General features: G+C 44.2%; 2 protein-coding genes across 7 annotated transcripts; both read left to right on the plus strand.

Moving 5' to 3' along the window:
- Positions 1 to 455: 455 nt before the first annotated feature.
- Positions 456 to 4,910, plus strand: fblim1 (filamin binding LIM protein 1). Its single transcript, XM_010880950.4, has 8 exons — positions 456 to 616; positions 1,278 to 1,675; positions 1,909 to 2,066; positions 2,980 to 3,100; positions 3,524 to 3,693; positions 3,786 to 3,964; positions 4,117 to 4,237; positions 4,440 to 4,910. Exons 2-8 carry the CDS (start codon positions 1,282 to 1,284, stop codon positions 4,551 to 4,553), a joined length of 1,257 nt encoding a protein of 418 aa, XP_010879252.2. The 5' UTR covers positions 456 to 616; positions 1,278 to 1,281; the 3' UTR covers positions 4,554 to 4,910.
- Positions 4,911 to 5,864: 954 nt separating this feature from the next.
- On the plus strand, positions 5,865 to 27,264 carry si:ch1073-335m2.2 (msx2-interacting protein). 6 transcript variants are annotated; one of them, XM_029114116.2, is made up of 15 exons: positions 5,865 to 6,187; positions 7,538 to 7,858; positions 13,606 to 14,097; positions 14,262 to 14,425; positions 14,841 to 15,041; positions 15,780 to 15,931; positions 16,051 to 16,176; positions 16,281 to 16,394; positions 16,483 to 16,596; positions 16,690 to 16,790; positions 16,939 to 24,784; positions 24,884 to 24,967; positions 25,355 to 25,549; positions 25,723 to 25,884; positions 26,001 to 27,264. In XM_029114116.2, exons 1-15 carry the CDS (start codon positions 6,105 to 6,107, stop codon positions 26,130 to 26,132), a joined length of 10,287 nt encoding a protein of 3,428 aa, XP_028969949.2. In that variant the 5' UTR covers positions 5,865 to 6,104; the 3' UTR covers positions 26,133 to 27,264. The 6 variants fall into 6 exon arrangements, with proteins under 6 accessions (XP_028969949.2, XP_019911061.3, XP_028969950.2 ...); XM_020055502.3 differs by having other exon boundaries at positions 25,726 to 25,884; XM_029114117.2 differs by having other exon boundaries at positions 14,265 to 14,425.
- The last annotated feature ends 2 nt before the right edge of the window (positions 27,265 to 27,266 follow it).

Consider the following 27,266-nt stretch of genomic DNA (forward strand, 5'->3'; position numbering starts at 1 on the left):
GGTAAAGCGTGTGTATTTGTGCGTGACTATGTGTGAGGTAAAGGGTGTGTGCGTTTGTGCGTGACTATGCGTGAGGTAAAGCGTGTGTGTTTTTGCATGACTATGTGTGAGGTAAAGAGTCTGTGTTTGTGCGTGACTATGTGTGAGGTAAAGAGTCTGTGTTTGTGCGTGACTATGCGTGAGGTAAAGGGTCTGTGTTTGTGCGTGACTGCGTGAGGCAAAGAGTCTGTGTTTGTGCGTGACTATGCGTGAGGCAAAGAGTCTGTGCTTGTGCGTGACTATGCGTGAGGTAAAGAGTCTGCTCCACGGTGTTTGTCAGAATGTGTCATGCTTATTACAACACTTTATCTGTGATTAACTGTTCACCTTTTACGGTTGGGAAAGTGGTGTTGTCATTCAGCGGGAGAGGAAGGAGGAGGAGGAAGAGAGAGGAGGGGTAGAAGGAGGGAGGGAGAGGGAGGAAACAGGAGGGAAAGGAGTGGCTTTCTGTAGATAGCTGTTCTTTCTGCCAGAGCTCGCCCTCTCAGTGGCGGCTTTAGGAGTGACAATAGAGGAGCCGACTGGGACAGAGGAAACGGGGAGAAAACACAGCCAACCTCTACATTGTCTCAGTCAGGTATGTAATGACACTGAGGTGATACGTAGAGGAATGAAGAAGGTTGAAGGGTTCTAGTTTTGCACGGTTACTCAAGTGAGTAGGGACTCATTTCAGAACAGTTTGGTATCAGAAAGGATGTGAGGCTTTTTGCTGGTTTGTGTGTGTGTACGTGTGTGAAGGCATGCCCGGACTATGTATTCATTTCAGTTTGAGTATGTTTTTCACACATATTCTACAAATGCTTTTATGGCAGATTATATGTGCTATGTAAAGGCGAAGGTCAGTGGACTGGTTCAAGAACTCACACAGTATACCAAATATATGAAATGCCACTTTTGGGGGTTATGAATGATTTCTTTCCTGGCAGTCTAAATATAATGTGCCACAACAAAGAGCAGGCTTACATGTCGTAATAGCTTCATGTCAGTCTGAGTGTAAAGGTGAGTGTTCAAATGCTACTCTGACTATGCATTCTCATCATTCCTCCCACAGGAATGTGCCACTATTGGGCCTCAGGCTTTTCAGTGGTCAATACTACACCACTGTATAGCTAGCTTGTCCCACACACACCATTTACAGTGGGAAGTTATATCAGCGTGAAGTAATGCAAATAAACAATGTCTTCGTTGGGTGTGTTCTATGTCACGGACTGTTGTGCGTTGCTTCCTGTGCATTTTAGCGCAATGGCGTCGGTTACTCCGCAAAAGAGGATGGTGTCCTCCGTCTTCATCACGCTGGCGCCCCCTTACAAAGCCACCGTCACGCAGCACCAGCATGCACGCACACACAGCGCTACCGCCAATGACCCGCCACATACGTCCGCCCAGCGGGTCAACCCCGACGCCAGCAGCACCCGCAAGCCCAGTGTCAGCGGCACTCAGCAGGGCTCCACAAGCATGCGGGAGAGAGCTCCGTCTGGGTCCCAGGTAGAGACACAGAGCCGGGTCCAGAGCGCAACACCTTCCCCGGCAAGACCCTCAGAATCCAGACCTCCACCGAGCCCAGTGACCTGTGACCTCAGCCTTGGATTGGGAGTCAAACAGCGCACAAATACCACAGCTGGCAGAGGTCCTGAAGGTAACCAAGAGCAGTCAATGCATTCATTACACAGTAGGAATATTTACCATGAAGAAATCCAGATATAAGATGTTAATCTTTAATTGTTATGAATGATAACAGAATACATTAATAGAAAATGATGTGACCAGGCAGGGTTGGGATTTTGTCGACAGTGCTAAAGGTACTGCCCCAATGTTAAGATCTACAGAGAGAAAAGTAAAAGTAAACTAGTGAACCTCTCTTCCTCACAGAGCTCCTCCCTCCCCCTCCCCCTTCTGTCCTATCTGTGGCCACTGAGTTGATTGAGGATCCTGCATCTCTCCTGCCTCCTCCACCCATACCAGCACCCCACACTGCCCCCCTCCTCCAGCATGAGTCCCCAGACAGACCACCAGTGTCTGACCAACTAGTAAGACTGGCTCTACTTCCCTTGTTATTGCAATCCATGGCAACCACCTTAACGCTGGCAAGACTGCACAAACAGATCTGAGACCAGGCTATCTTATTTTTCACTGGCATTTTAGTCATTTGACAGACATTCTTATCCAGAAGCACTTATAAGCGCAATTTAGATGTTGATTTACTTTGTAACAGGGCCATTTATTTATCTCATAAACCCACTTATCTTAATGGTTGTATTGAAAATGTATCCAGCAATGTATAGCTAGGCAGAGATATACTGATATTGATAATTTAGGTGCCAGAAACCTTGTGTGGAGACTCTGTAGTGTGAAATAAAACAATTTAAGTAGACTACATGGATACATCTGTAATACAGATTAGTGAGTGAAACACAGCTGTCTTTTGGATACGAGTGGATGACAAAAACACATCAGCACCCGCTTTACATCTCTTTTCTGCTACATTATTTGTCATGGACATTATCTAAACTGTTGATCACAGGGAAACATTATCCTCCCTGATGCCCTGTCATTGTGTTTACTGTTCCCCATCTCTCTGTCGACAACACAGACCCAAAAAAAGCTGGCTGGTAAGAGAGAGCAGAACTGTTGGGTACATGAAGTGTCCCCCTCTCTGGAGTACTGTGGAATTCATGTATTTTTGCTGACAAACTTTTGTGTCCGAGAATGGGGCCCCTTTCTCCATTGTCATGAACTGTAGCCTTCTTCCCACTCCATCCATGGAGAAAAAGCAACAAAATCCTTTCATTTTAGGAGAGAGCCAATACATGTATTTTTATTTGTGTTGTTTTAAAATGGCACTATTGTGGAAGCCTGAAGAATAGCATGCCTGTGTGCCAGAAAAAATGATTAGTCATGCAACTGTAGAATCTTTGACATAATCCCTTTTTTTACCCATAGAGCTCTGAAGCAGATAGACAGCCAGAGAAAAGCGCACCCTCTAGTGGGAGGGACCCCAACAAACCATCCCAGTGGATCCCAAGCCATCCAAAGGAGCATCTAGAGACAGCAGAGACCAAGGGTAAAGTGAATAGTGAAAGTGTGTCTGTAAATTTGGGGGCTGGACGCTGGGCACCCTGCTAACACATCAGGGACACCATCCCACTGTCATACAGGCCCTTTTCCCATTTTACACTGATTTGATACCTGTGCTTGATTTGATGTGTGTGCTTGATTTGTTGTGTGTGCTTGATTTGTTGTGTGTGCTTGATTTGTTGTGTGTGCTCGATTTGATGTGTCTGCTTGATTTGATGTGTCTGCTTGAATTTATATGTATGCTTGATTTGATGTGTGCTTGATTTGATGTGTGCTTGATTTGATGTGTGTGCTTGATTTGATGTGTGTGCTTGATTTGATGTGTGTGTTTGATTTGTTGTGTGTTCTTGAATTGATATATGTGCTTGATTTGATGTGTGTTTGATTTGATATGTGCTTTGCTTTGTAGATGTGTGTGGTTTCTGCCGCAAGCCTGTGGCGCTGAGTGAAGCTGCCATAGAGGCTCTTAACAGGACATACCACGCCACCTGCTTCCAGTGTAGACAGTGCCACATTCCTCTGGCTGGTAAAATGTACTATAACAAGGCAGGAATACCACTCTGTGAGGACTGCTACCAGGTGTGATCAACTTACTGTGGAGAAAAACGGTATGTGTAGTAAATGTTGACTTAAATGACTGTCAAGATGATGACGATCTTCTTTCCTTTCAGGCCAGTTTGGAACTTTGCTGGGCTTGTGGAGACGTTATTAAAGACCAAGTTATCCGTGCACTGGAGAGAGTTTACCACCCAAATTGTTTTATATGTTCAACGTGCAGCCAACAGATCGGAGAGCAGAGATTTGCTCAGGGAGAGGTTGGGGAAGTGTACTGCCTACAGGATTACTACAGGTGAACACACACACAGCTGCACAAACCTCCACATTCTGTTTTGGCTGAGTGGGCTTGCTGATCATCGCGTCATTCAGAACAATGAACCGGTGAATTCATATTATGGAATAACATAATGAAACACTTTGGTCTCACCGATTTCCGTGGTGTAGGAAATACGCTCCCCGGTGCAGCGCATGCCAGCAGCTGATCATTCCAAGAGAGGACGGCACCGACAGCTACACGGTGGAGTGCCTGGGTCGCTCCTTCCACGAGGATTGCTATCGCTGTGAGGTACGGTACAGGGACCAGAGACATGTACAGTAGTTTACCATGGGTGTTTTCAGTATTTGTGGGCCGATCTGAGCAAGCACATTGGTAACTGTGGTTAAGTCCTTCCCAATCACAGTTCAAGCATCCAGAAAAAGTTTTCCTAGAGGAAACGTTGTGTGGCCTCTGCATCTTACAGCCTCTTCCCTTATATTCCCGTCTTTAGGTCTGCAGTACTCAGCTCTCCCCAGAACCAAACGAATATGGCTGCCATCCACTGGACGGGAGGGTGCTGTGCAAGCCTTGTCACCTGACCATGGTTCAGTCTGCACAGCTCTGATGTTAAACTCAGAACCAGGGCCTGTGTTCACACACTGCTGATCTAGGATCAGTTTGGCCTTTTATATCATAATGAATATCTGATTAATTTGACTTTATGGAAATGGCGGACCTGATCTTACGTTAGTATTCTTTCCCTGAAACACTGTGAATATAGGCCAAGGAATCAGGGCTGGATTCAGAGCCAGAGCTGATCTAATCGGCACAGACATCCAAATGTGCAATGGAGCCAATGGAGAGGCCGGCTGAAAGTCAACAGTGTCTTGTTTGGATTGTAAGGGAGAATAATCAATGACGCTTGGGGGGAAGATGTGACTTCCTTATTCTGCATTATGGGAATAAATTGTTGGACCTTGAATGTCATGAACGTTCTTTATCACAGCGTTTAGAAATGATTTATAACTATCGTTTATGTAACAATAGTGATTCCTATTGATTACTATTTTTTATTCATACTTGACACTTTTGCACTCTTTTTTTAACCACACTAGTAAATGCACCAAAGATATTTATTCAACGCATATTTACAAGTATTTTGTGATGCATTTTTATACCATGTAGTGCTCAGTCCTGTATGTTTATTCTCAATATATCCTTTCATATGAGAAAATAAACGAATATATTTTACAGTTTTGCTTTGTTTTTTTATTATTTCCTAGTTAATCTTTTGAGACAACTTCAGACAAGTAAGCGGGTTGTATGTCGTATTTTCTTTACGGGAAACACAAAACATGTTAATTAAAGAAATAATGAAATGATATATGTAAAAAATATGTATAGATGCAAGGAGGATCACGGATCTCTGCCAGTTGAATTAAAATAACGAGACTGTATAATAAGGAGGCTGTGTAGCTCTGAGAAAATCCTCCATGATTGTGTGGACATGGTGTTATGCAACATCAGGACGCAGTCGAGGTTTCATTAAAAAAACCTCAATCAATTATTTTTGCATACAAAGATTTCGTAGTCAATTAGACGAGTAATCAACGAAACAAAAATTGGAATAGAATACGCAAAAAGACATGATACAAATATACGCTTTTTGATTTGTGAAGGATTGCGCTTACACTGTCAATGTACTGCAGGCAAAGATCGTGCCATGCCTTGTCAGCACAGGGTTGCCTTTGAATAAGCCATTTTGGGCAGTATAGCATCACAGATTACCCTGGCATCATAAAAACGGAATGGCTTCTCGATTTCTTAGCTAAAACCTTATGGGCTGAATTGATTTGGTTCATAATGCAAACCCATATGACTGCTACAACCTTATTACAAAATCTAAAGAGCTCGGGTAATTGCTTTTGAATAGCTGTCGCATGATCTCGGGAGCGCGCAAATCATGAGTAACGAAGCCGTCGTCACAGGGAAGCGCGCAGCTCGCACCCTATCTCTAGAGAATACACACACATTCGGAGGGATTGGGACGGAGCTAGGCCAAGATCATTTTTACACGGAATCACTCGTCGTTCATTTTGTAAGGCGGACTTCCCGACCGGCGGGGATTAAAACGTGCTAGAGCATATGTGTATGAAGGGGGAAAGTAAAGTACAGGATGGTTCGGGAAACCAGACACCTTTGGGTGGGAAATTTACCCGAACATGTTCGAGAGGAGAAAATTGTCGAACATTTTAAACGGTAAGTTACGCAAGAGGTATATGGAGAGGCAGCGCGCGCTATGTCCAATAGCTAGCCATTTAAGCTAGCATTAACCATCATCAAGATACAACACCAAATGGCCTCTGTTGTTTGTAATATTGTGTTTTACCCGTGATCGTTTATAATCAGGACACAGCGTAACGTAACGTTAGCATGTTTAAATGCACTATTTGATGGAATCTAGCTAGATTAAATGACCCCAACGTTAGCAACGGAACGTTACGTTAGCTACCATTTTGTCGTAACTCACTTGATAGCTAGATCACCTAATGCCTGGCTGGTTTAGCAAGAAAGATGGCTTGCTAACCTGATTGCTAACTGTAGGTAGCTAGTTAGCCAATTTTTGTTATTGAAGGACGGGGTAACACATCTCGTCTATTAGTTATGCATTTGCAGCGGCCATGTTGTTATTAATCGTTAGTTGGATTACTGAATAATGCGTAGGTCATCAAACTTTCGCACTGAATGCAAGGTTTCTGTAGATTAATTTGACGCTAGCTTCGTCAGCTAACAATTAGCTATCCAACAAACTAGGGGGAGATTTCGTGTTTGATTGCCTGGCGGCGAGTTGATTAATTTGCTAGGAAACTGAAATATGAAAACCATCGTGTAACATGGGCTTCCTGATTCTACGGCGCGTTCACTGCAGAGTCGAAAACGTCGTCTTAATTGCTGTTTCGCGGTTCATATCGTCTGAAATTTGGCGACCGTCGTGAATATCTCAACTAGGGACTCATGCGCGTGCCAGGTGTTGGGTCCCTCAACATTCTATATAAAACGTTTTGAGGTTATACATTGTTGCGAATATGATACAAAGGTTATTTGAAACATTTTACATCACCATCACATGCTTTCAGTTTAGGTGGTTGGAACCAGCGTTCAGCCGAGTGCCAGATTCAGTGAACATGTGCACTGTGTGTACATCATGTACACACGCACATGGATCCAGTTGTTCGGTGTGACCGAGTGTGAATCCTTGGATTTTTGTCAATTCCTTTGCAAATAAGGCGCTGCTAGCAAATAATAGATTTGCATTGACATTTGCCTGTAATCTGACACATTGCACTAGATATTTAATCTATTTAATCTTCCATGTAAGAGGACTTTGTGCACGATTGCATGACAGACCAACTATTTTGTAGAATAACGTTAAGATTATTGCATCATTATTTTTTTCATAGTTAACCACATCACGTGTAGTCATTTCTAACTGTCTGGCTGGAGGTGCCCGATGTGTATAAAAATAGAGCCACTCGTTGTGTTATGGTGATCATCATGAGTCTGACATACTCCTGTTATATCGCATCCCTCTTTGTGCTTCTTCCTCAGCTATGGACGTGTGGAGAGCGTCAAGGTCCTGCGGAAGCGTGGGTCAGAAGGCGGCGTCGCAGCCTTTGTGGATTTTGTGGATATCAAAAGTGCTCAGAAGGCTCACAATGCTGTCAACAAGATGGGGGACAGGGATCTGCGCACTGACTACAACGAACCTGGGTCTGTCCCTAGTGCTGTTCGGGGCCTTGACGACAACCCCCCCTCGAGCAGTCACGGGCGGGATGTTTCAGGATTCTCTAGGGGGGCAGTGGGTCCAGTGTTTGGCCCCCCAGTGTCCATTCACACCAGAGAGGGGCGTTATGAACGGATAAGAGACGGGTAAGTGGACATGGTCTCCCTCTGAAGTACTGGGGGATCAGGGTGTCAGTAAAAAAAAAAAAAATAGTTTTACCCTGCAATAACATGAATTCATTGTTGGGTTATTGATAAGACCAGGGAAATAGATTCCTTAGTTCTAAACATTTAAAAGTTAACCTAGGGAACGGTCCCCTTCTCCATCCTCACAGACCTGGCCTTTCTCATGGGATCTAAGTGAATTATTTATGCAAATCTATTGGTCATTAAAGAGGTGTGGATGTATAAGGTATTATCATTCAAAAATTTGGATTTATTATGTGAGACGTATCCTGCTTTCAAGTTGGATATTACACCTGTGGGGAATATCCTGGTGAGTTTGGATACACATTTGTTGGAATTTATCCTGGTGAGTTTGGATATTTTGATTTTCCTTAACATGGATTCTAACCGCGGTTTACCTGGGATCCTCCTTCCTTGGAAGTAAATTGTTGCCTCTGTTGGATTAAATGCCCCTATATTTTCTTGAATTATGATCAGGCAGGTAAAATCACACATGGACTATACATCAGAAAAGACAGTATTTTCAGTTTTTTCTTCCTCTCACCATCCTCCCACTGCTTTTTTCTGGAAGTCTTGAATCCGAGGATATTTTCTACTCGTCTGGATTTAAGTAACATGGACCAAAGGATGTAAGTTGCCATTGTAAGGATGTAAGTTTGCTAGGTGTCATCACAGGGCCCCATCAGTACATCATTCACCGCTTATTGATCATTTTCAGACAAGGGAATTTACATTTTACAGGGTATAATTTTAATTTAGTACGGAGCTTATATCGAAAGGAACTACGGAGAACTGGAGGAGTAACAGAAAACAGCCATCAAGAAATTCTGTGGAAATATTTTTGGGAGAGTGGTGGCCGTGAAGACGACTGAAGAAGTGCATTTTGGATGTACCTGCCCGCGTGGAAGTGTGGACGTAACCCCCATAATTGGATGTAAGGATGTTGGGTGTAGGATGTACACAGGTGGAACCACAGTTCCCTCGCTGGATTACTCCGCTCCTGTGTGGATTTAGCTGTATATCCTCTCAGCATCAGTATTTGGGGTTACGAGCAAAGAACTGAAACGTCAGCCTTGCCCAAGAAAACCAAACGAAGCCTGAAGAGGATGTCGTCTACACAGCCACGGAGTAGACTGTCTATTGGCCCTTGGGATATGTAATAGTTCTGTTTTAAGGAATTCATTACGTTGCAGTGGACTAGGATTATTTCATGCATTTTGGTGAGAGAAGATATTGTTTTTCACAGGAGGGTATGCAAACTGGCTTGCTAGTTTTGAAGAGGAATAATCCAAGTCTCTGTTTTTGGAAAGTAATATGCAGACGACTCAGACTTGTTGCTGCTCTATGCTAGGTGACCGTAAGCACGTTGGATTTATTTTCAGTCTGGCCCATATCTAGTGTTACTTTTGGAATGCACTGTGACCTAAAGTGTGACTCATCTTTTTCCCCACCCAATCATATCTTTAGTACTGTATCAATGGTTGTCATAAAAAATCAGTTTCTTTTGGTTATTTTGTTTTCTCCCTTTTTCCATCAAACGAAGAGATTAAGAAATTGTGGAATATACCTCCGATACCTACCCAACCCAGTGTTCTGCTTGAACATTGAAGACTTGACAAACGCGTCAACATTTTTTTTCTCAAGTATTTTTTTTTCTTCCGAATCTGAATGATTTTTTCCTTTTGCTTTTTAATCCGGCATACACAATTCTGACCTCCTAGATTGTATTTGGGATTATAGGGTCGGTTACTGCTTTTGGAAAAGGTTGGTATTGTCCTGCCCTCTGCATCTCTTATTTCCTAACCCAGATTTGCACCCTTGTCTCTTTCCTTGTCTCTTTTCCTTGTCTCTTTCCTTGTCCCCTGCACTAATTATTAGAGCTTTTTGAGAAAAAGATGCAGCAGCTTGGGCCAGAGGGCCTCTGCAGACACCTTCTGTGCCAATGGCTTGTCTTGCTTTTTCTTCCTTGCTTTCTTTCTGGTGTTCTCTCTTTCCCTTCCTCTCATTCTGTTGCCTTCTCTCCTTTTCCTGCTTTTGCTCCTTTTAGTGGCTAGGTGGTTTAATGTGGGCTAGTTCAGATCCACCAGCATTTTATTCACCTGAGAGACCACCTGTTCTTACTTAAATCATAAATGGTATTTGATCTGAGTGGCAAGTACAAACTCACTTGTTTATTCGGATAAATGCCAGATGTGATATGACACAATGTTGATTTAAGGCCCCACATATCTTCCAGATAGACCAATTACCTTGAATGGATACGGTATAGTTCAGTAGTTTCACAGCTCATAGTTGCGGTACTGATATGTTTGCACGGAAAAGAAATGTGTTGATGCATTCCTGAGTCTCAACATGGCCCTTTATTGAATGCTCTAAAATTATTTGTCCTTTGTTTTATGACACGGATACAAGCTATTGCCTGTCAGCATAAATGCTAGACAAGGGCACTCGTTCTACTCATCATTTGAAGTTATGTGCAGTGGGGTGTGAAGGTATTGACATTGTTGATAAAGATCATCAGTAAACATAAATTTAACTTTGAGCTGCATTGTATCATCTAATAACTTTCAACTTATTGTTTTAGTTATGTAATAACTGCTCTATAGTCTTTAAACAACTACATATTTTCTTTCTTCCAAGTTGGGGTTGCGTTTTGTAATTGTTTAAAAATCTTGTAGTTGGAGAACCCATTGGGATGGATCTTAAATCATTCCTCCATACAGAATCATTGCAGACCCATAAAGTCCTTACTGTATAACGAAAGCATACAATTCGTATCTTGTTTTCTGAGCAGGCTTTTTAGTTGTTGAGAGCTTAATTGGGGTCCTGACAGTTTTTTTTTAGGTTACTGAATGTGCCTAAATCCATCCTCTCTTTAGCATGAGTGTAGTGAGTTTGGAACAACAAAAATGAACGTATTAGCAGTAATTCCTCTCATACAAACCTTATGTCTGAATTCCAAGTGCAGTGGGCTTCCCAAATATAACAGCGCCATTGTGGTTGAATGTTTGTTTTTATTGGCAGGTTCCAACATCAGTAGTCTGATTTCCATGTAAACAGGATTACTAGTGAAATAGTTCCTCTTGCAAAGCATGTCAGTCCAACAGTTCTATTAATCTTACTATCTCCAGTCATTACATTGTATGCCTCAGGGTTTTTGTTATGAACATTTGGCACCCGCCAAGTGACAGGGGTGATTTTAATATACTAGTCATTTTAGAATTGTGTTGGTCCACCCACAGTGTTCAGAATGACAGAAATTCCTTTTGGATTACTATAATTATTTTTAAGAGAACAAAAATGATGGGGACATAATGATAAAATAAAGTTAAATTACTTTCTTACACTAACCAGCTGTGGTGGTACATTAGTCATTTGAGGTTTTCCTTGGGAATCTGTAAACATACATGACATTTAGGTAGTTTAGCCGATACACCCATCCACGGCAATATACAACTGTGTGTATCTTTTCATACTTTTAAAGACAATGTGACAACTGCTGGTGGTGAAAAGCCTTTAAACAATACATTTGATTTAAATGTCACCTCTGCTCAGATAAGGCAGCAGGCAGGTACTCGCGCTTCCTATGCATTCTTGTCCCTCAAATGCAATTTTGCATTTGGACATGATTCTGGCTCTTTGTGCATTTTCATATCGTTTGTCTTTCTATTTTCATTTGGGTTTCTTAAAAAATAAAATTGAAATGGAGCACCCAGAGGTTTTAAATACAAATGAAACATTTAATATAGGAAAATAAAATCATATCTTGGTGTACTACTTATAAACCTGAACATCACATGGACTTGGAGGATTGCAATAAAGTAATTTATCTGATGATCTTATCCAGACACTTAAAAAAAATAAAACAGACTTGACCAATATTTCCTAAGTACTATTCTCATGGCAAATATTTTAAGAACATTTAGGTCTGAACCTGTTTTGAATGACTAGTTGTTTATCTTTTTTAAAGCCTGTACAACAGTATATTCTTATGTATTTAATATTTCATAGATATTTAGATGGCACAATTACGTCCCTTCACTTCAGTACTTGGTTTGTCACATGAACAGAAATAGAGGGAACTTTGCTGAATTTCAGCAACAAGGAAATTAGTGATTTATCTTGCCCTAGTCTGTTAGAATGGCTTGTTTTCCAATTGAAAGTCTGCATTTTAAAATATTGTGACTCACTATCAGTTGATAATATCTGCAGATATATTATGGAGTTTTCTGATTTATATGTCAGTCTACATGTTCCTAATTTTTAATAGGCTACCTATCAAAAATATATTTTGGTTGTTCAGAACCAAACCGTTGTGTGTCATCAACATGGCGTGTAAACCTTGCTTGATTTAAAACAGATTTGAAATTTCTTTACTTAATACTTATAAAAGTTTATAATGTACTATAAATGTTTCAGAACAATAAGCTTAGATTTAATGGATGATTTTCGTACTCGCCATGTCTATGGATAATTACTGATAATTAATTTAAATTTTAGGCCTATGGATGAAGAAGGATTTTTAACATTCTTAAGATATTCTTACGAGTGACCGAATCATATCGAGAGTAGCAAAAGCTATGCAAATTAATAATATTAAACTTAACTGTACTTTTTATCATTCCATTAATGACCATGCTGAGTGCACTTGCTTCCTGAAGTGGAGTTATATCCCTATATTATATTGGCTACTTAACATGGTTGACCTTTGGCTAAAAATGCAAGTCTAGAATACTTGAACAATATGAAAAATACATCGCCATTTATGGCAGCGGTATCACAGACTACGTTGGAGCAGCAATTGTGTTTTCGCAAGAGAGACACAGCAACTTCAGCAGCATGAAGCAGAATCTCTGAAGGGCTGGGTTTTGTCTTAATCTCTGGTTCCTTATATAGTAATGGGGCTGATAAGTCATTTGTGATATTTCAACATTGAGCGCTTTTTAAGCGTCAGACACTCTTGGTGCATTAGTTGACTATTAAAATGTTCTATTATTAGGTTTCCTAGGAGTGAAAAATAAGACACAACCCATACATTTAAGCAAATATAACTTGACCACTAAGATGAATCCAACAATGCAACAAATCACTTAAGGATAGTTAAATTGTTAGTGAGATGAGGGTACTAAGTTGGTACATTTGTGTCTCTAAATACGCTTGGTCACAGTGTTTTATTCATAGTTATTATTTTATGTCAGACAAAAGCCAGTAATGGCCAGGTATTGGAAACCCATGGTTTAAATTTTACCAAACTGTAAAGAAGAGCCACTTGTGGCAAAATGTTGACCGCATGTGCAGTTAACCAGGGTTTTGGCAAAGATGGACAATACTCCTAAGTGCAAATCAAGATCCAACAAAATGTTAAGGCCTAATTTCCCACAAAATAAACATTTTGCAATAATTATTTCAGTCTCTGGGCCAGAAACACAGTGAAGCTCTGCTTTGGGGTTTATCAATGGTGTCAATATTTTCTTACCCCACGGCATTGTATTCTATTGGAATCACAATCCATGTCTTGCACCTTCATTGATCCCACGTTCAGTAGCGTCCCTGTTTGTGTGTTCTAAGTGGAGGTTTTAAGTGCCCTGCCTATTTTCAGAGTTGTGTATTGGAGCTGTTAAATGGTTACCTGTAGTTTTGGGGATCACAATAACATTGTCCCCCTCTGTCTTTCTCTTCTCTTCGTCCATCCTCTGCCTGTCTTACAGCAGCTCGGAGAGCCGAGAGCGTGCGTATGATCACAGCCCCTATGGACATCATGAGCGCGGTGGCACTTTTGACAGACAGAGGCATTACAGCACAGACTATTACCGCGACCGCGGCATGTTTGCGGCTGGAGTTAGCCCCGGCCCCGGAGGTAGCGCCGCTATGAGCGGGAGCTTTGAAACACCGGAGCCTCACTTTGAGTCCAGGATCCGAGGAGATCCTTTCACCTTGTCTGGTGCGGCACGCCGTGACCCCTATCGAGATGACAGGGGGCGCCGCGTTGACAGAACTTACCATCACCGCCGAAGTCGCTCGTCTCATTCCTCACAGTCTCGACATCCCTCCCCGCAAAGGACCACTGGGCAAACACCCAAAGCCCCCCATTCCCCGAAAAGAGCCCCCCTCTCCCCAGGAAGAGGCCCACGCTCTAGGTCCCGCAGTAGGTCCTCTAGCTCTGATTCTGTTAGCAGCACCAGCAGCACCGGCAGTGGCAGGTAGGATGTGCTTTTTTGGATTTGGTGGATGTTGTTTGAAAGGGGGGGGGGGGGGGGCGACTTGCAGGCACTGACCTGAGGACACTGATGTACTATTGTGTTTAAGTAAGATGAAGACCCTCTAAACATTTCTCCCTCTTTCCTCAACCTTGTGCGTTTGGCAGCAGTGATTCAAACAGCAGCTCAAGTGAAGGGTCTCGTGCACGTTCTGTCCAGTCCTCTGCTACACACGCGCCCCCCTCTCAGCCCTGCTCCATGGTAATGGAAGGTGATGAGCCACGCAGAAGCTTTGGCATAAGGGTGCAGAACTTGCCCGTGCGCTCCACAGGCAAGTCCCAAGTAGTGATTCTTAGCCGCCTGCATAAACACACAGTCCGTCTGGACTAGACATTAGGACTGCAGATTGCTCTTACCAAGACATTTAGGGTGGTCACTAATTAGTCTTCCACTACTTCATTTTGTGCTGATTTAATTTATTAATTTTCAATAAATTGGTGTGAATTTCTAAACGTGTGTATTTGTTTTCTTGTTGTGGGGTATTGTGTAAGTCAGTGGCAAAATATGTTTAATCAATTATAAATGACATATCACCAGGAAAAAGGGTAATGAATACATTTCAAAGACACTGTAAAATGTGAACTAATCAGATGCTTATACCCAGGATTCTTAACTTTTTTTTTTTAGTTTTCTTCATGATTGAGCTTGATGATGCATATAAATTAACTGTCATTTTCCCTCTCCAGACACAAGTTTGAAAGATGGCCTTTTCCATGAGTTTAAGAAACATGGCAAAGTGACATCTGTGCAGATACATGGGGCTTTGGAGGACCGATATGGTCTCGTTTTCTTCAGACAGCAGGAAGACCAAGAGAAAGCCCTCAACGTCTCCAAAGGGAAGCTTTTCTTCGGCATGATGATCGAGGTTTCGGCATGGAATGGCCCTGGTATGAAATGTTAAGAATGGAATTTTTAAAGGCTAGGGATATTTTATGTAGGGATATATCCTTAATTGCTCACTTAAACAACTGTTTATATGAAAACATTCTGTCACTTTTGATGGGCCAGCTTACAAAAGCTGTAAAAACATTTTTGGATATTTCAAAAAATAAGAGATTTCGAGTTCACAATGACTCCCTATACGATTCCCTGTAAATATTCACAAATGTTTTGCCTAATTAACCTTCCCACAAGATTGTTTTATTGATTTATGATTTTACTGATTTATTTTATTGTCGCTTTTGTTTTTAAATCTTCCCCCGTAGCATATTTTCACAATAATTTGTTGGACTGAAAATTCTGTTTTAGGTCCTCCCTTATAGTACTGATTCAGGTTGCTTATACAAATGTGTTGGGCGTGTTAACCACACAACATCATATCACATTCAAACTTAACTTCCGAGTCTAGAACGGTTTAATTGTTTGCTACACATTTGCCATTTGATTGTGCCCATTTTAATATTTTGTAGTCAACAATAAGAGTTTTGAATCCTGAAACTAGCATTTGCATGACATGCAATGCGTTTCCCAACTTGCTGAACAATGATCATGTTGTCAAAGTATTGTAAATGTGTTTATTTGCATAGGGGAAGTGAATGCCTGTTTACAAGGCTGAAGGGACCATTCATGTTAATTGTCTACCTAGATACTGGTTCAGCTGATTGTAATAGAAATCCTTTCCTCAGAAACAGAGAGCGAGAATGAATTCAGGCCATTGGACGGCCGGATTGACGAATTCCATCCCAAGGCAACAAGAACCCTGTTTATTGGCAACTTGGAGAAGACCACCAGTTACCAACAGCTCCTTGATATCTTCCAGCGATTTGGAGAGATTGTGGTATGTATTACTGTAAATTGAAACATTGTAGTCAAATCGTTCTTTATTAGACAAAGAAAAATCTAGAATAAACAGTTTCTCTTTTTCTTATTCATGCATTTTCCTCATCCCTTCCACAGGATATCGATGTTAAAAAGGTCAATGGTGTTCCACAATACGCTTTTGTGCAGTATTCTGATATTGCTAGTGTCTGCAAGGCTATAAAGAAGATGGATGGAGAGTATTTGGGGAGCAACCGACTCAAGGTATTTCTCCAAAAATCTGTTTTGGCCTGTCTTATGGGTATGCATTACTATAAAATAGTTTTTTTGCCACTTTTTTCTGTTTTAATCTTATGTCTATCTTGCAGCTGGGTTTTGGGAAGAGTATGCCCACAACATGTGTTTGGCTGGACGGTTTGGCTTCCAACATCACAGAACAATATCTCACACGTCACTTTTGCCGCTATGGACATGTGGTCAAGGTCAGTACTCTTTGTCCATAATGTTCTAGAATCCTTAAGGGATTATTTCATTTATATTTTAAACCTGATTTTTGCTTTCCCCCTTCAGGTGGTGTTTGACAGGTTAAAGGGTATGGCTCTCATCTTGTATAACAACACAGATTTTGCACAGACTGCTGTCCGAGAGACCAAAGGCTGGAAGATTGGCGGCAACAAAATAAAGGTTTGAATAAACACATTTTTTATTAGTTTAATTAATCTGACACTTTCAAGCTATGGTGGATGAAAAGAGAATTTGTATATTTTCTTTCTTCAGGTCGATTTTGGTAGCCAAGAGAGTCAGATGGCTTTTTATCGGTCTATGCAGGCCTCTGGTCAAGATATTAGAGACTTCTATGAAATTCCAACTGAAAGACGGTAAGGTTAAAATCTGTCAGATAAATGCATTTCATTGGGGAAAAACTTTGTTAGGGAAAAGGGAAAACTTAGTTACTTCTCTGGTGTAAGTCTTGGATCTCACTTCAGTGTTCTACATCATCTAATTCCCAAACGCCCTGCTTTACAGAGAGGAACGACCAAGACCTCCATACCATGAGTTCTCAGCAGAAAGAGCCTACTTTGAAAATGTCCGCACGCCTGGCACCATATATCCTGAAGACCCTCGCAGAGAATATCCCACCCGCAGCCGTGAGCGGTATTCTGAGTTGGAGCACTACCAAGGAGAACACTTTGACACCCGCTACCACGAGGATCCTCGGGAGTTCAGGGAGTATCGAGATCCTTTTGAGCAGGACATTCGTAAATACACATACATCCAGAGGGAGCGAGAAAGAGAACGGGAGCGCTTTGAGGCTGACCGTGGCAGGTGGAGCCCCTCTCATCCACGGCGCCCAATCACTCCTTCAGTCTCCCCTTCACCATCTGAGCGTGCCCCCCGAGACCCAGAGCGACGGGTCTACAGTCAGTCATCAGAACGAAGTGGTAGTTGCAGCTCACTCTCCCCACCGCGCTTTGACAAGGCAGACAAGGCTCCTCCAATAGAACATGGAGCTAGTTCTAAGAGTGAAAGGTTGGAAAAAGACGTCCACCCGGTCGAACCTGAGCGTGAGCGTGGTGCTGGGGCTGAGAAGAGCAAACGAGGGAGACGAAAGGAGAAAGGTGACAAAGAAAAAGGGGAGAAGAGTAAGTCAAGGAAAGGTAAGGTGCAATCGCCCAGTATCCCTCCATCTGAGACTGAACTAGAACCTAGCCTGGATGGAGGCTCTGGAAGAGGAAAGATATCAGATCAAGACAGCCTTGAAAGATCGAGATATAAAGGTGAGAATGAGCCTCTGCCTTCCGATCCAACAACATCAACAATGCGCCATGAGCCTTTAAAAACTGAGAGGCTAGATTCGGTAAAAGGTGAGAACACAGAAAAGGATGGTAAAACACGATCCAAGAAACACCAAAAATCAGACACTGGAAATGATGGAAAAGATCCGTCAGTGGATTCTGATCGGTTGGCTGCAAGAAAGAGGCGCTTTGGAGATGCAAGTGCGCGGACCATTCGACCGAAGAGAAGAAGGCTTGAAGATGAGGATGGAATTCAACCTCCAGACTTTGGTGCTAGCACTGCTTTTCCAAAAGAGACAGAAGGTGACAGTAAGCCTCAACAGAAAGACACCCAGCGGAGGGATTCAAGATCCAAAGCAGAGAGACTGGTATTTCTTGGCAGTCATAAAGAGGGTCAGGATCCTGTAAACAGAGGACAGGAAGAGCTGCCTGAGGGGATCATAGACCCTATGGACTCAAAACGCCAACCTAGTCACAATTTGTCCAGAAGGTTCTCCCATGATGGAAATATGGAACAGGAAAATGCAAGAGATCAAGATCCACCAAGTCCTTTCAAATACGGCCCACCGGACAAGAGTGTCAAGGAGGAGCCTCTGGATATTGACCTGTCTCAGAGTTACCGCAAACAGATGGAGCAGAGGCGCCTTCACCAACAACTCCAAGAATCAGACAAACAAGAAAAACCTGGAAGTCCACAAGGGTTAGAAACTGAAGACCTTGAACACCGCAGTCTGGTACATGAAGTTGGAAAGCCACCTCAAGACGTCACAGATAATTTCCCTTCCCATAAACTCAAGAAACAAGAGCAATTTGATGCAGACTTGAGTGCCAAGAGGGGAGACCGTGTTTACAGGAGCTTCCGGCAAAAGAGTGAAGATCTAGAGTGGAACAACACTGCATCACCAAGCGTGCAACACTTCTCTCATCATACTGAAGAGGACTTTGCAGAATCTTCACACCTCAGGGAGGTTAAAACCGAAGAGAAAACCCACCCAGACCTGGAGCTGGCAGTAAAAAGGACACACACAATACCAATGTCCAAGCCAAGCACGCCTTTACAAGTTAGTGAAGAAGACCGGGAAAAACGTTGGGAGACCAGAGTCAAGCAAGATTTTTTACCAGACTTACCAGACTTCTCAAGAGCTGTTGGAAAAAATCCCCACAATCGCAAGCGTTTGGAATATGGAATGGTGCATGATTTAGAGCCTGGAGAAGTACGATCTGATTCTGAAGAGGATAGAGAGAACAAACCACACTCTCCTCTGGCCTCTACTTCTATGCCTTTTGCTGACCGTCAGAGGGTGGACCGATTTTCAGACCCTAAACTGGCCACAATGGAGAGGATGAAGTTCTATTCATTTGCACTTGACCAGACCATCACACCAGACACCAAGGCCCTGCTAGAGCGAGCAAAGTCTCTGTCTTCCTCCAGGGAGGATAACTGGTCTTTCTTGGACTATGAGTCACACTTTACTGGTTTACGCAGTAGGAAAGATACTGAGAAGGTTGAGTCAGCACCACGGCCTACACCTTCTTGGTACAAGAAAAAAATTCGCAGCGGTGGGTCTGAAGACAAACTTGATGACCGGAAGGAAGAACCCAAGCCTAAACCTGAGGAACATGAACGCAGGGAGCTGTTTGCCTCTCGTTTCCTTCATAGCTCAATCTTTGAGCAGGACTCAAGACGGCTTCAGCACCTAGAGCGAAAGCATGAGGACCCTGAGCAGAGTCAGGCTCAACAAACAGGTCAACAAGGCCTGGCTGATGGGCAGCCTGATACTGAACAAGTTTACCTCTTCCATAGCCGCATTTTGGAATTTACGCGGCTGCAGCAGCAGAAAGACCAACCGCTACAGGAAGTTAAAAAAGCAGATTCCATAGATGGGAACAGGATCGAGAAGTCGCCTGAGACAGAACAGCAACCTTTGCAGTTGCCTAAACCCTCAGAACCAGTCATGGATCCAGAGATTAAACCTATTAGCCCTGCTGAGCACCACATAATTTCACAGCCAACACCTATGCCCAAGGAGATGTCGCCACCCCTTCCACCCAAACAGATGTCGCCACCCCTTCCACCCAAACAGATGTCGCCACCCCTTCCACCCAAACAGATGTCGCCACCCCTTCCACCTAAACAGATGTCGCCACCCCTTCCACCCAAACAGATGTCGCCACCCCTTCCACCTAAACAGATGTCGCCACCCCTTCCACCCAAACAGATGTCGCCACCCCTTCCACCCAAACAGATGTCGCCACCCCTTCCACCCAAACAGATGTCGCCACCCCTTCCACCCAAACAAATGTCTCCACCCCTTCCACCCAAACAAATGTCTCCACCCCTTCCACCAAAGGAGATGTCTCCGCCCAAGGAGGTGTCTCCACCCCTTCCACCCAAGGAGATGTCTCCACCTAAGCACATTTCTCCACCCAAAGAAAATTCTCCCCCAGTGAAAACAAGTGGCATGTTGACTCCAGAGCCAGCTGATCCAGAGCCTATGACAAAAGAAGAAAACAGAGAAAACGTACAGCTCCCTCCCCTCCCGCAAACTTCTTCAGTTGAGATGTCTTCCCCTGTCAGTTTCGGTGAGTCCATCCGTTCTGTGAGAAAAGTCAAAAGATCACCTAGTGATGAGAAATCTGAAGATGTCGCTCAGGATATTAAAATGTTGATACCTGAGCCGTCCTCCAACAGTGATTGCCATTTTCATGAAACATCAGTTAGTACGTCTCAATCTGAGATGGCACCTCCTGAATTACCACCTGAATTGAAAAGTTCTACACCAACTAACCCTGTTGATGAAATGGATGTTTCAAAAGAGGATACCAATACTGATGGTACAGACACTCAAGCAGAGTTGGAAAACAAACATGAAGTCAATCCAAAGCAGGTGCTTGTTGATAATGAAGCCAGTGATGAGTCAATTTCACCACCTCAGAAGTCCAAGAACAAAAAGAGTAAGTCTCCTACTCAAGTGCCACCCACTCCTTTGGTTTCAACAGCTGGTTCAGATAAGCCACTTACACGCAAGAGTGAACGCACCAAACGTGCATCGTCCCCTAGAGCAGAGTCTTCAAAGGGAAGTTTAGATTCCAAATCCACCGGCAAGTCTCCCATCCATGGTGCAGACCCAGAGCATGGCACAGAGCAGAGTATATCTGTTGGGAGAGCACGGCGCAGAAATGTGAAATCTGTTTATGCTACCCCTGTTGAAGAAGATACCACTAAAGGGTCTGGTAAAGATGTAGCTGAGTCACCACGCTCTGCGCGCAAGCGAGGTGGAGACAAAGAAGCGGCCCCTCAGCAGCCATTGGAGCAGGATTCCCTTGCACCTATTACGTCGAGGAGAGGCCGTCCACCTAAGAATCGGCGACAAGGAGAGGACACATTAACAGCTAAAGGGGATAGGTCCAAACTGGAGACCAAGGATTTGGACTCCAATGACACAGAGAGTAGTGAAAGAATCAGTAAAGTGTCAAAAGGCAGACATTCTCCTCATGGTCATAAAGTGGTGGCAAGTCACTTACCCATGTCCACAGTGACTGGATCAAGTAAGAAGGGGGAGAAGACTGAGCTGTCTGAAGATGCTGCTCAGCCGATGGATTTTAGAGAGGAGGACAGTTCGGCCATGCAGGATCCAACTGTCTTGAGTAAAGAAGATCCTGTGCAGCCGGTTTTTCAAAAGAAAGAGGAGAATGTCAAGCAACTATTAGAAACTGACAAATCACGTGATAAAGACAAGCAGAAAAAGGACCCTATTGAGGAGAAATCCAGTGGAGCAAAATTTTGTGATAAAGATGCTGATCCTCCAGTCATGGATGAGTTGCCTTTATTGGAGAAAGTGGAGAAAAGTGGTAGGGGCAAAGCCCCACGCTTGACACGAACTTCAAAGTCTCCTGTTCTCAAGAACCTGAAAATCAGACTTAATGTCACTGAGGTGAAAGATTTACTTCAAATGGGGGATGAGGAATCTGGAAATCAGGATGATTCTTCTAAAAAGGCTAAACCCGGTGAACCTACTATTGACCCACTATTAGAGTCTAATATAGGAAAAGATCTGAGTTCAACTAACAAGGACAAAGATGAGTTGACACCAGATATGAAGGCTCCAATAGATCCTAAAACGTTGCTTCAACAGGAACAGGAGCTGGAGCAAGCGGTTGAGAACATTGCTAAACTTACAGACCCAACCCTCCCAGCAGAGCCACCTACTCCACCTGCCCCACCACCTGCTGAATTAAAAATTGAGACTGAGGAAGAGAAACCAGCCAATCCTGCTAGTGAGTATGAACTTGCTGCTGCCATCGATTCTATTATGGGTGAGGATATAGCAGTGCCTCTGCCTCAAGAGCCGGTAATTAGTGCTGTTGTGGATTCAGACCCAGAGATTCCAACCTTTGTTCAGCCAAACAAGGGAGCTGAACCTACGACTACCACATCCCCTACTAAGGTGGAATCCTTTTTCCCAACAACACCAAGGAAGGGTGTCAAGGGCAGAGCTAAACCACCAAAGCGGTCCAAGAGTCAAAAATCCAACAAAAAGGATGCTGCAAAAGAAAGTCAGTCAGAACCGGAGAACACCTCTGTTATCACATCAGATAGCACATCTGCTAATTCACAACCTGTTCCAGAGAGCACTCCATCTACGGCTGCAGGGGTTATTACAGCAACCTCATGGAAGCTGGAAACCGAGCATTTGCCACCCAAGGCAGAAACACCAAAAGAATCTAAGGGACCTCCAGCCCCTGCAGAGCAACCGTTACTTTTGACACCTGTCTGTCCCCCAACCAAGAGTCCCACGATCCCTAAGCCTCAACCACCCCAACAACCACCACCACCAGAGTGCATTTCACCCTCACTTTCTCCACCTCTTAGCCGGACAAACATCAGACCCACACAGACAAGTAGGATCCCGGTTTCGCCACCAGATTGGCTCAACCAGTCCAAGGATGCTGGTGTCCCTTCCATTCCAAGAGCAGCACCTCATTTTGAGAACCCAGCCCTTCCATCTGACACTGAGCCCATGGAGACCGACCACAATACCAGTGACCTGCGAAGGATTCTCATGAAGCACAAAAATGTTTCACTCCCAATCCCATGCGGTAGTTCTGTTCCTAGCAATCTAGGCCCCTCGTCCCTTAGGGATCCTCCACACCTACCTGATAGTAATACCCCGATGGTTGCTGTGCCAAGTAAGACGCATCTTCCTGATAACCGGCTGTCATCTCATCCAGCCCAGCCTGTGGTCCGGCCTCCAGCCTCACTACCATCCCCTGAGTCAAAATCAGTGATTTCCGTTATAGCCTCAACCGCCACATCTGTTATTAGTCGTGTTTGCAATCCGCAGGACCTGGAAGAGAAAAACAGCATGACCATTGAGAGAAATCCCTGTGTGGACATGCCAATTCCTAAGCCGACATACAGGCCGTCCGGCATGGAGGACGGGGAGAGTGGTTCATATCATGGGTCATCAGTTGGCGACGAGGGTGGAAGTGCTGGGAGGTACTTGGTTGAGAGCTCCGTTCTGGGTACAGGTTCTAGCCCGGGACTAAGGGTGAATACCTCAGAGGGAGTGGTGGTGTTGAGTCACTCCGGGCAGATAAAGGAGGGACGGCAGAGGATAAGTGCCAAAATCAGCCCCATCCCACCAGCTACTGCAGTTGACATGGAATCTCAGCAACTAGTGACCATTCCCCCGATTAAACAGGAGATGTACACCCACTCCCAGTCTAATACTCCCAAGTGTCCTCCAATACAGACTGACCACGGGCATCCTAAGACTCAACAGGCTGTCTCCTCCATTAAACAGGAAAACACTGGCATGGAAAAGTTAGAATCGCCCTACCCATCAGGGCCTCAAGGAGGAGTTGTGAAGAGGCTGCAGCAGACAGTTGGTAGTCCACAGGTGATGGGTTACCATCATCAAGACTACACCATGTTATTGAAACATCCCAAAAAAGTGGAGGGTGCCGATGGTATGAACGTTGACGGGGGCAAACCTTGGACCTCCGCTATTAGTCCTGCCATGAGCCCCCACCTCTCCTCTCCGGCTGGCAACCACGTCGGCTTTGTTCCCGGCTCGGCTTCTGACCGAACTCCCTCACATCTTGGTGGGGTCAAACAGGAGCCGCGGTCTCCTCGCAAGTCAGGCCACCCCCACTCTCCGTTCAATAAAGTGTCCTCTCCCATCGGCTCGTCCTCTCCTAAAGGCCTCCCGGGGATGCTTCCCTCCGGCCTGCCAGCCATGCAGCAGTATGTGGCTGGTGTCCACCACTCTGAGCAGTCGGTCATCATGCAACCTCACAGTGCTCACGGTGGCATTGGAAGGATGTCGCCCCACCGTGCCTCTCAAGCAATCCCCTTAGGTCACCTTGTCCAAGGGGAGGTCCGGGTGAACACTCCGCCCCTCTCTGTGATGAATTTCGGGATTCATGGTGAGCCCCTTGCCACTCCCTGGTCTGGTCCGCTCCAGCAACGCCCCACCTCGCCCCAGGCAGTAAGCCGAGATATGGTCCTCAAGGTTAACCCCGGCAATGTGAGAGGCCATGAGGGAGAGCCAGAGGACGCCAGGCGCTTCCATCAGGCCAGACCGTCCGCCGCCCAGCTGAAACAGGAGACCATGCAGGCTGATCCGCGGCGGGCTCTACCCAGTGGGCTCCAGCTGGACCCGTACATGTCACCCAGGGACATGCGTGTACTCATGCACCACCCACAGGGAGAACGGCCGGTGCCAGAGTCACACCAGGGACACATCCAAGAGACGGTCCCACCCTCGTCAACATCTACCAACATCAGCTCGTCCCTGTCCCCTAGGGCACATCTGCTGTCTAAAGGGGCGTCAGAGAAGGATGCCACAAAGCCGCCGGAGGTCAAGAGACCACACTCTCCCCTCAAGGATGGGATGATGGGGATTCGTCCATCTATGGCTGCTATGGCTTCCCCGCAAAGGGTACAGCTGCTGCCGTCAGGGACAGGCGCTTCCTTCTCCGAGTATCCTGGAATGTACACGAACACCCGGACCATCACTGAGACTTCTTTTGGGATCAACCAGGCAGCGGTCAACATACCTTCTGCCTTAGTGAGTTTACATCCATTCAGTGTCACTTTTTTCTCTGCACGATTGGATAATGTGCTAGTGTGTTGAATGCTGTTTTTTTGTTTTTGTTCTGGTTCTCAGGGTGCAGACCCCAGCCATTCACAAGCTGACAGCAAGGTGAAACAAGTTGGAAGCCAACCTGTCAACATGGTGCAGCTGCTCACGGTCAGTCACTTTGAAAAGGGAAGCAGAAAGCAGATCAGAGAGAGAGTTGAGGGTTAACCCTGACAGCTGAACCCAGGCCTGGTTCTTTCATAACTGGATATTGGGCTTCCAGGTGTTTTAATGGAGCAGCCAAGTATTTTAATGGTGCAGCTATTAGTTTTGACCTATATTGGACAAAACTGATCTCCAAAATGCCATCCAGATTAATGAATTTTTTCTTTACTGTTTGCATCATTAGGTCATGTGTTGATACTGTGCAGCTCTTAGAATTGTTTTCACTAAACCTTACCGTGACACTAGATTTACTCTGCAATATTTAAGATCAATCTGCTCCAAATGATCTTTTTGTGGATTTTATATCATGTTTTGTTGTCTTTGTTTGAGCAGAAGTACCCCATTGTGTGGCAAGGGCTGCTGGCACTGAAGAATGACCAGGCTGCTGTCCAGTTGCATTTTGTCTGTGGCAACAAGGCTTTGGCTCTCCGTTCACTGCCCCTACCTGAGGGAGGAGCACTGCTTCGAATAGTCCAGAGGATGAGGCTTGAGGCATCACAACTGGATGGTGTGGCCAGGAGAATGACAGTAAGTCATTTCCCATTAACCCTGAACTGTTTATGTTTAGAATCATTCTTCAGGCAAATAAAAAGCATGTTTGTAATTGGGCAACTGTTAACTTAGTGACTTTCCTTTAAGAAAGAATAATCACTTGTAGGTTAATCGTCCCGGTTCTAATTTGGTTTGGGTTCTGTCTACTGCAGGGGGAGAGTGAGTTCTGTCTCCTGCTGGCTCTGCCTTGTGGACGGGACCAGGAAGATGTCCTGAACCAAACCCAGGCCCTAAAAACCGCTTTCATCAACTACCTGCAGGCCAAGCTGGCTGCAGGCATCATCAATGTCCCCAACCCAGGCTCCAATCAGGTGAGTCTGTTCTTGTGTGCTTACTGTTTCAGCAAACATTCAACCACTTCTAGACTGGGATAATTTTCAGTCTTCCAGCTGATAATCATTTTTTTTCCTCTTTCCACCATCTCCAGCCTGCCTACGTGTTGCAGATATTCCCACCATGTGAGTTTTCAGAGAGCCACTTGTCCCGGCTTGCCCCTGACCTCCTAAACCGGATCTCCAATATCTCCCCTCACCTCATGATCGTCATCACCTCTGTGTAACAGCCCTCTACCCCCGGGGAAAGGAAGCCACCTCTTCTCTTCAGTGGACGTACTCAAAGTTGAGCCTCAGGAAACAAGAGGAATGGCGGGATGTTTGCTCCTGGTGACGCTGGGATCATGTAGGAATAACGTCCTATTGGAACTTTTACATTTTCCATATCGAGTCTCACTTTTTTTTTTTTGTCACTCCTGTCTGGTATTTTTGTCCTTCTCAAAAGAGCGAGCTCAGGGATGGACCAGACCAGAACCCTATATTTGTACAGTCTTATTTGACCATTTTTCTCTGCTGTATTTGTATTTATTGGGGAGTTTTATTTTTAAGTAGGGAGATACTTTGAAGAAAAATCAGGATGTTTGATGAATAAGAAGAATGAGTGACAAACTGGGTGGCCTTTTCATCTTTCTTTCTTCATCTTTTAATGATTGTGGTTCATTTTTCATGAGAAAGGATCATAGAAACCATTGTACCACAGTGGCAGAAATAGACATTTCAACACGTATTTTTAAGTACAGTAATTATGTACAAACCTATGTCATTGTCCAGCCTTTCCCATAGAGGAGGAAGATTTAACTTAAAGGAAAAAAAAACATGATTAGGGCACCCTATTAGGGCAGGTCTTTAATGGCACTCTATTCCCTGTATATTGCCAATCTGAGGGCCCTGGTGAAAAGTAGTACACTATATAAAGGGAATAGGGTGCAATTTTGGACACCTAGATCTTGTAGAGAGGACCGTGCCAGCCTAACAAGACCCTTTGATTCCACCAGCTCTGCTGTTCCATTTCTCTACTCAAACCAGACAAGGCTCTTCCCTTCCACATGGTTCCACCTGAACAACAGTGGGAATTAGGAGTTTTTGGAATACTGGACTCTGTAAATATTTTAAATATTTAAAACTTTGACAAAATGGAACTTGGGACAACTTGACACCAAGAGACTTTCCAACCAACTGTGGAAATGACAAGATGGTGAGGTGGGATGAACAAATTGGGGTTGTAGGGAAGAATGAAGATGGAAACCCTTGGTTTTGTGGTGTAAATACTTGGAACACAGCAGGTTGGCGACTCTCGTGTGGAGTTTGCTGAGGGCACTTCACATTTTGTTACTCAAATAAAAAAATCCAGAACTTGAATG

Source organism: Esox lucius, chromosome 17 (assembly GCF_011004845.1).
Source record: "Esox lucius isolate fEsoLuc1 chromosome 17, fEsoLuc1.pri, whole genome shotgun sequence".
Classification (NCBI taxonomy): domain Eukaryota; kingdom Metazoa; phylum Chordata; class Actinopteri; order Esociformes; family Esocidae; genus Esox; species Esox lucius.

Coding starts and splice junctions, on each gene's coding strand:
- fblim1 (XM_010880950.4), top strand. CDS start 1,282: ATGGCGTCGGTTACTCCGCAAAAGAGGATGGTGTCCTCCGTCTTCATC. Junction 1,676..1,908: donor AGCTGGCAGAGGTCCTGAAG/GTAACCAAGAGC, acceptor TCTTCCTCACAG/AGCTCCTCCCTCCCCCTCCC. Junction 3,101..3,523: donor AGAGACAGCAGAGACCAAGG/GTAAAGTGAATA, acceptor TTTGCTTTGTAG/ATGTGTGTGGTTTCTGCCGC.
- si:ch1073-335m2.2 (XM_029114116.2), top strand. CDS start 6,105: ATGGTTCGGGAAACCAGACACCTTTGGGTGGGAAATTTACCCGAACAT. Junction 7,859..13,605: donor TATGAACGGATAAGAGACGG/GTAAGTGGACAT, acceptor CCTGTCTTACAG/CAGCTCGGAGAGCCGAGAGC. Junction 16,597..16,689: donor TTGGCGGCAACAAAATAAAG/GTTTGAATAAAC, acceptor TTCTTTCTTCAG/GTCGATTTTGGTAGCCAAGA.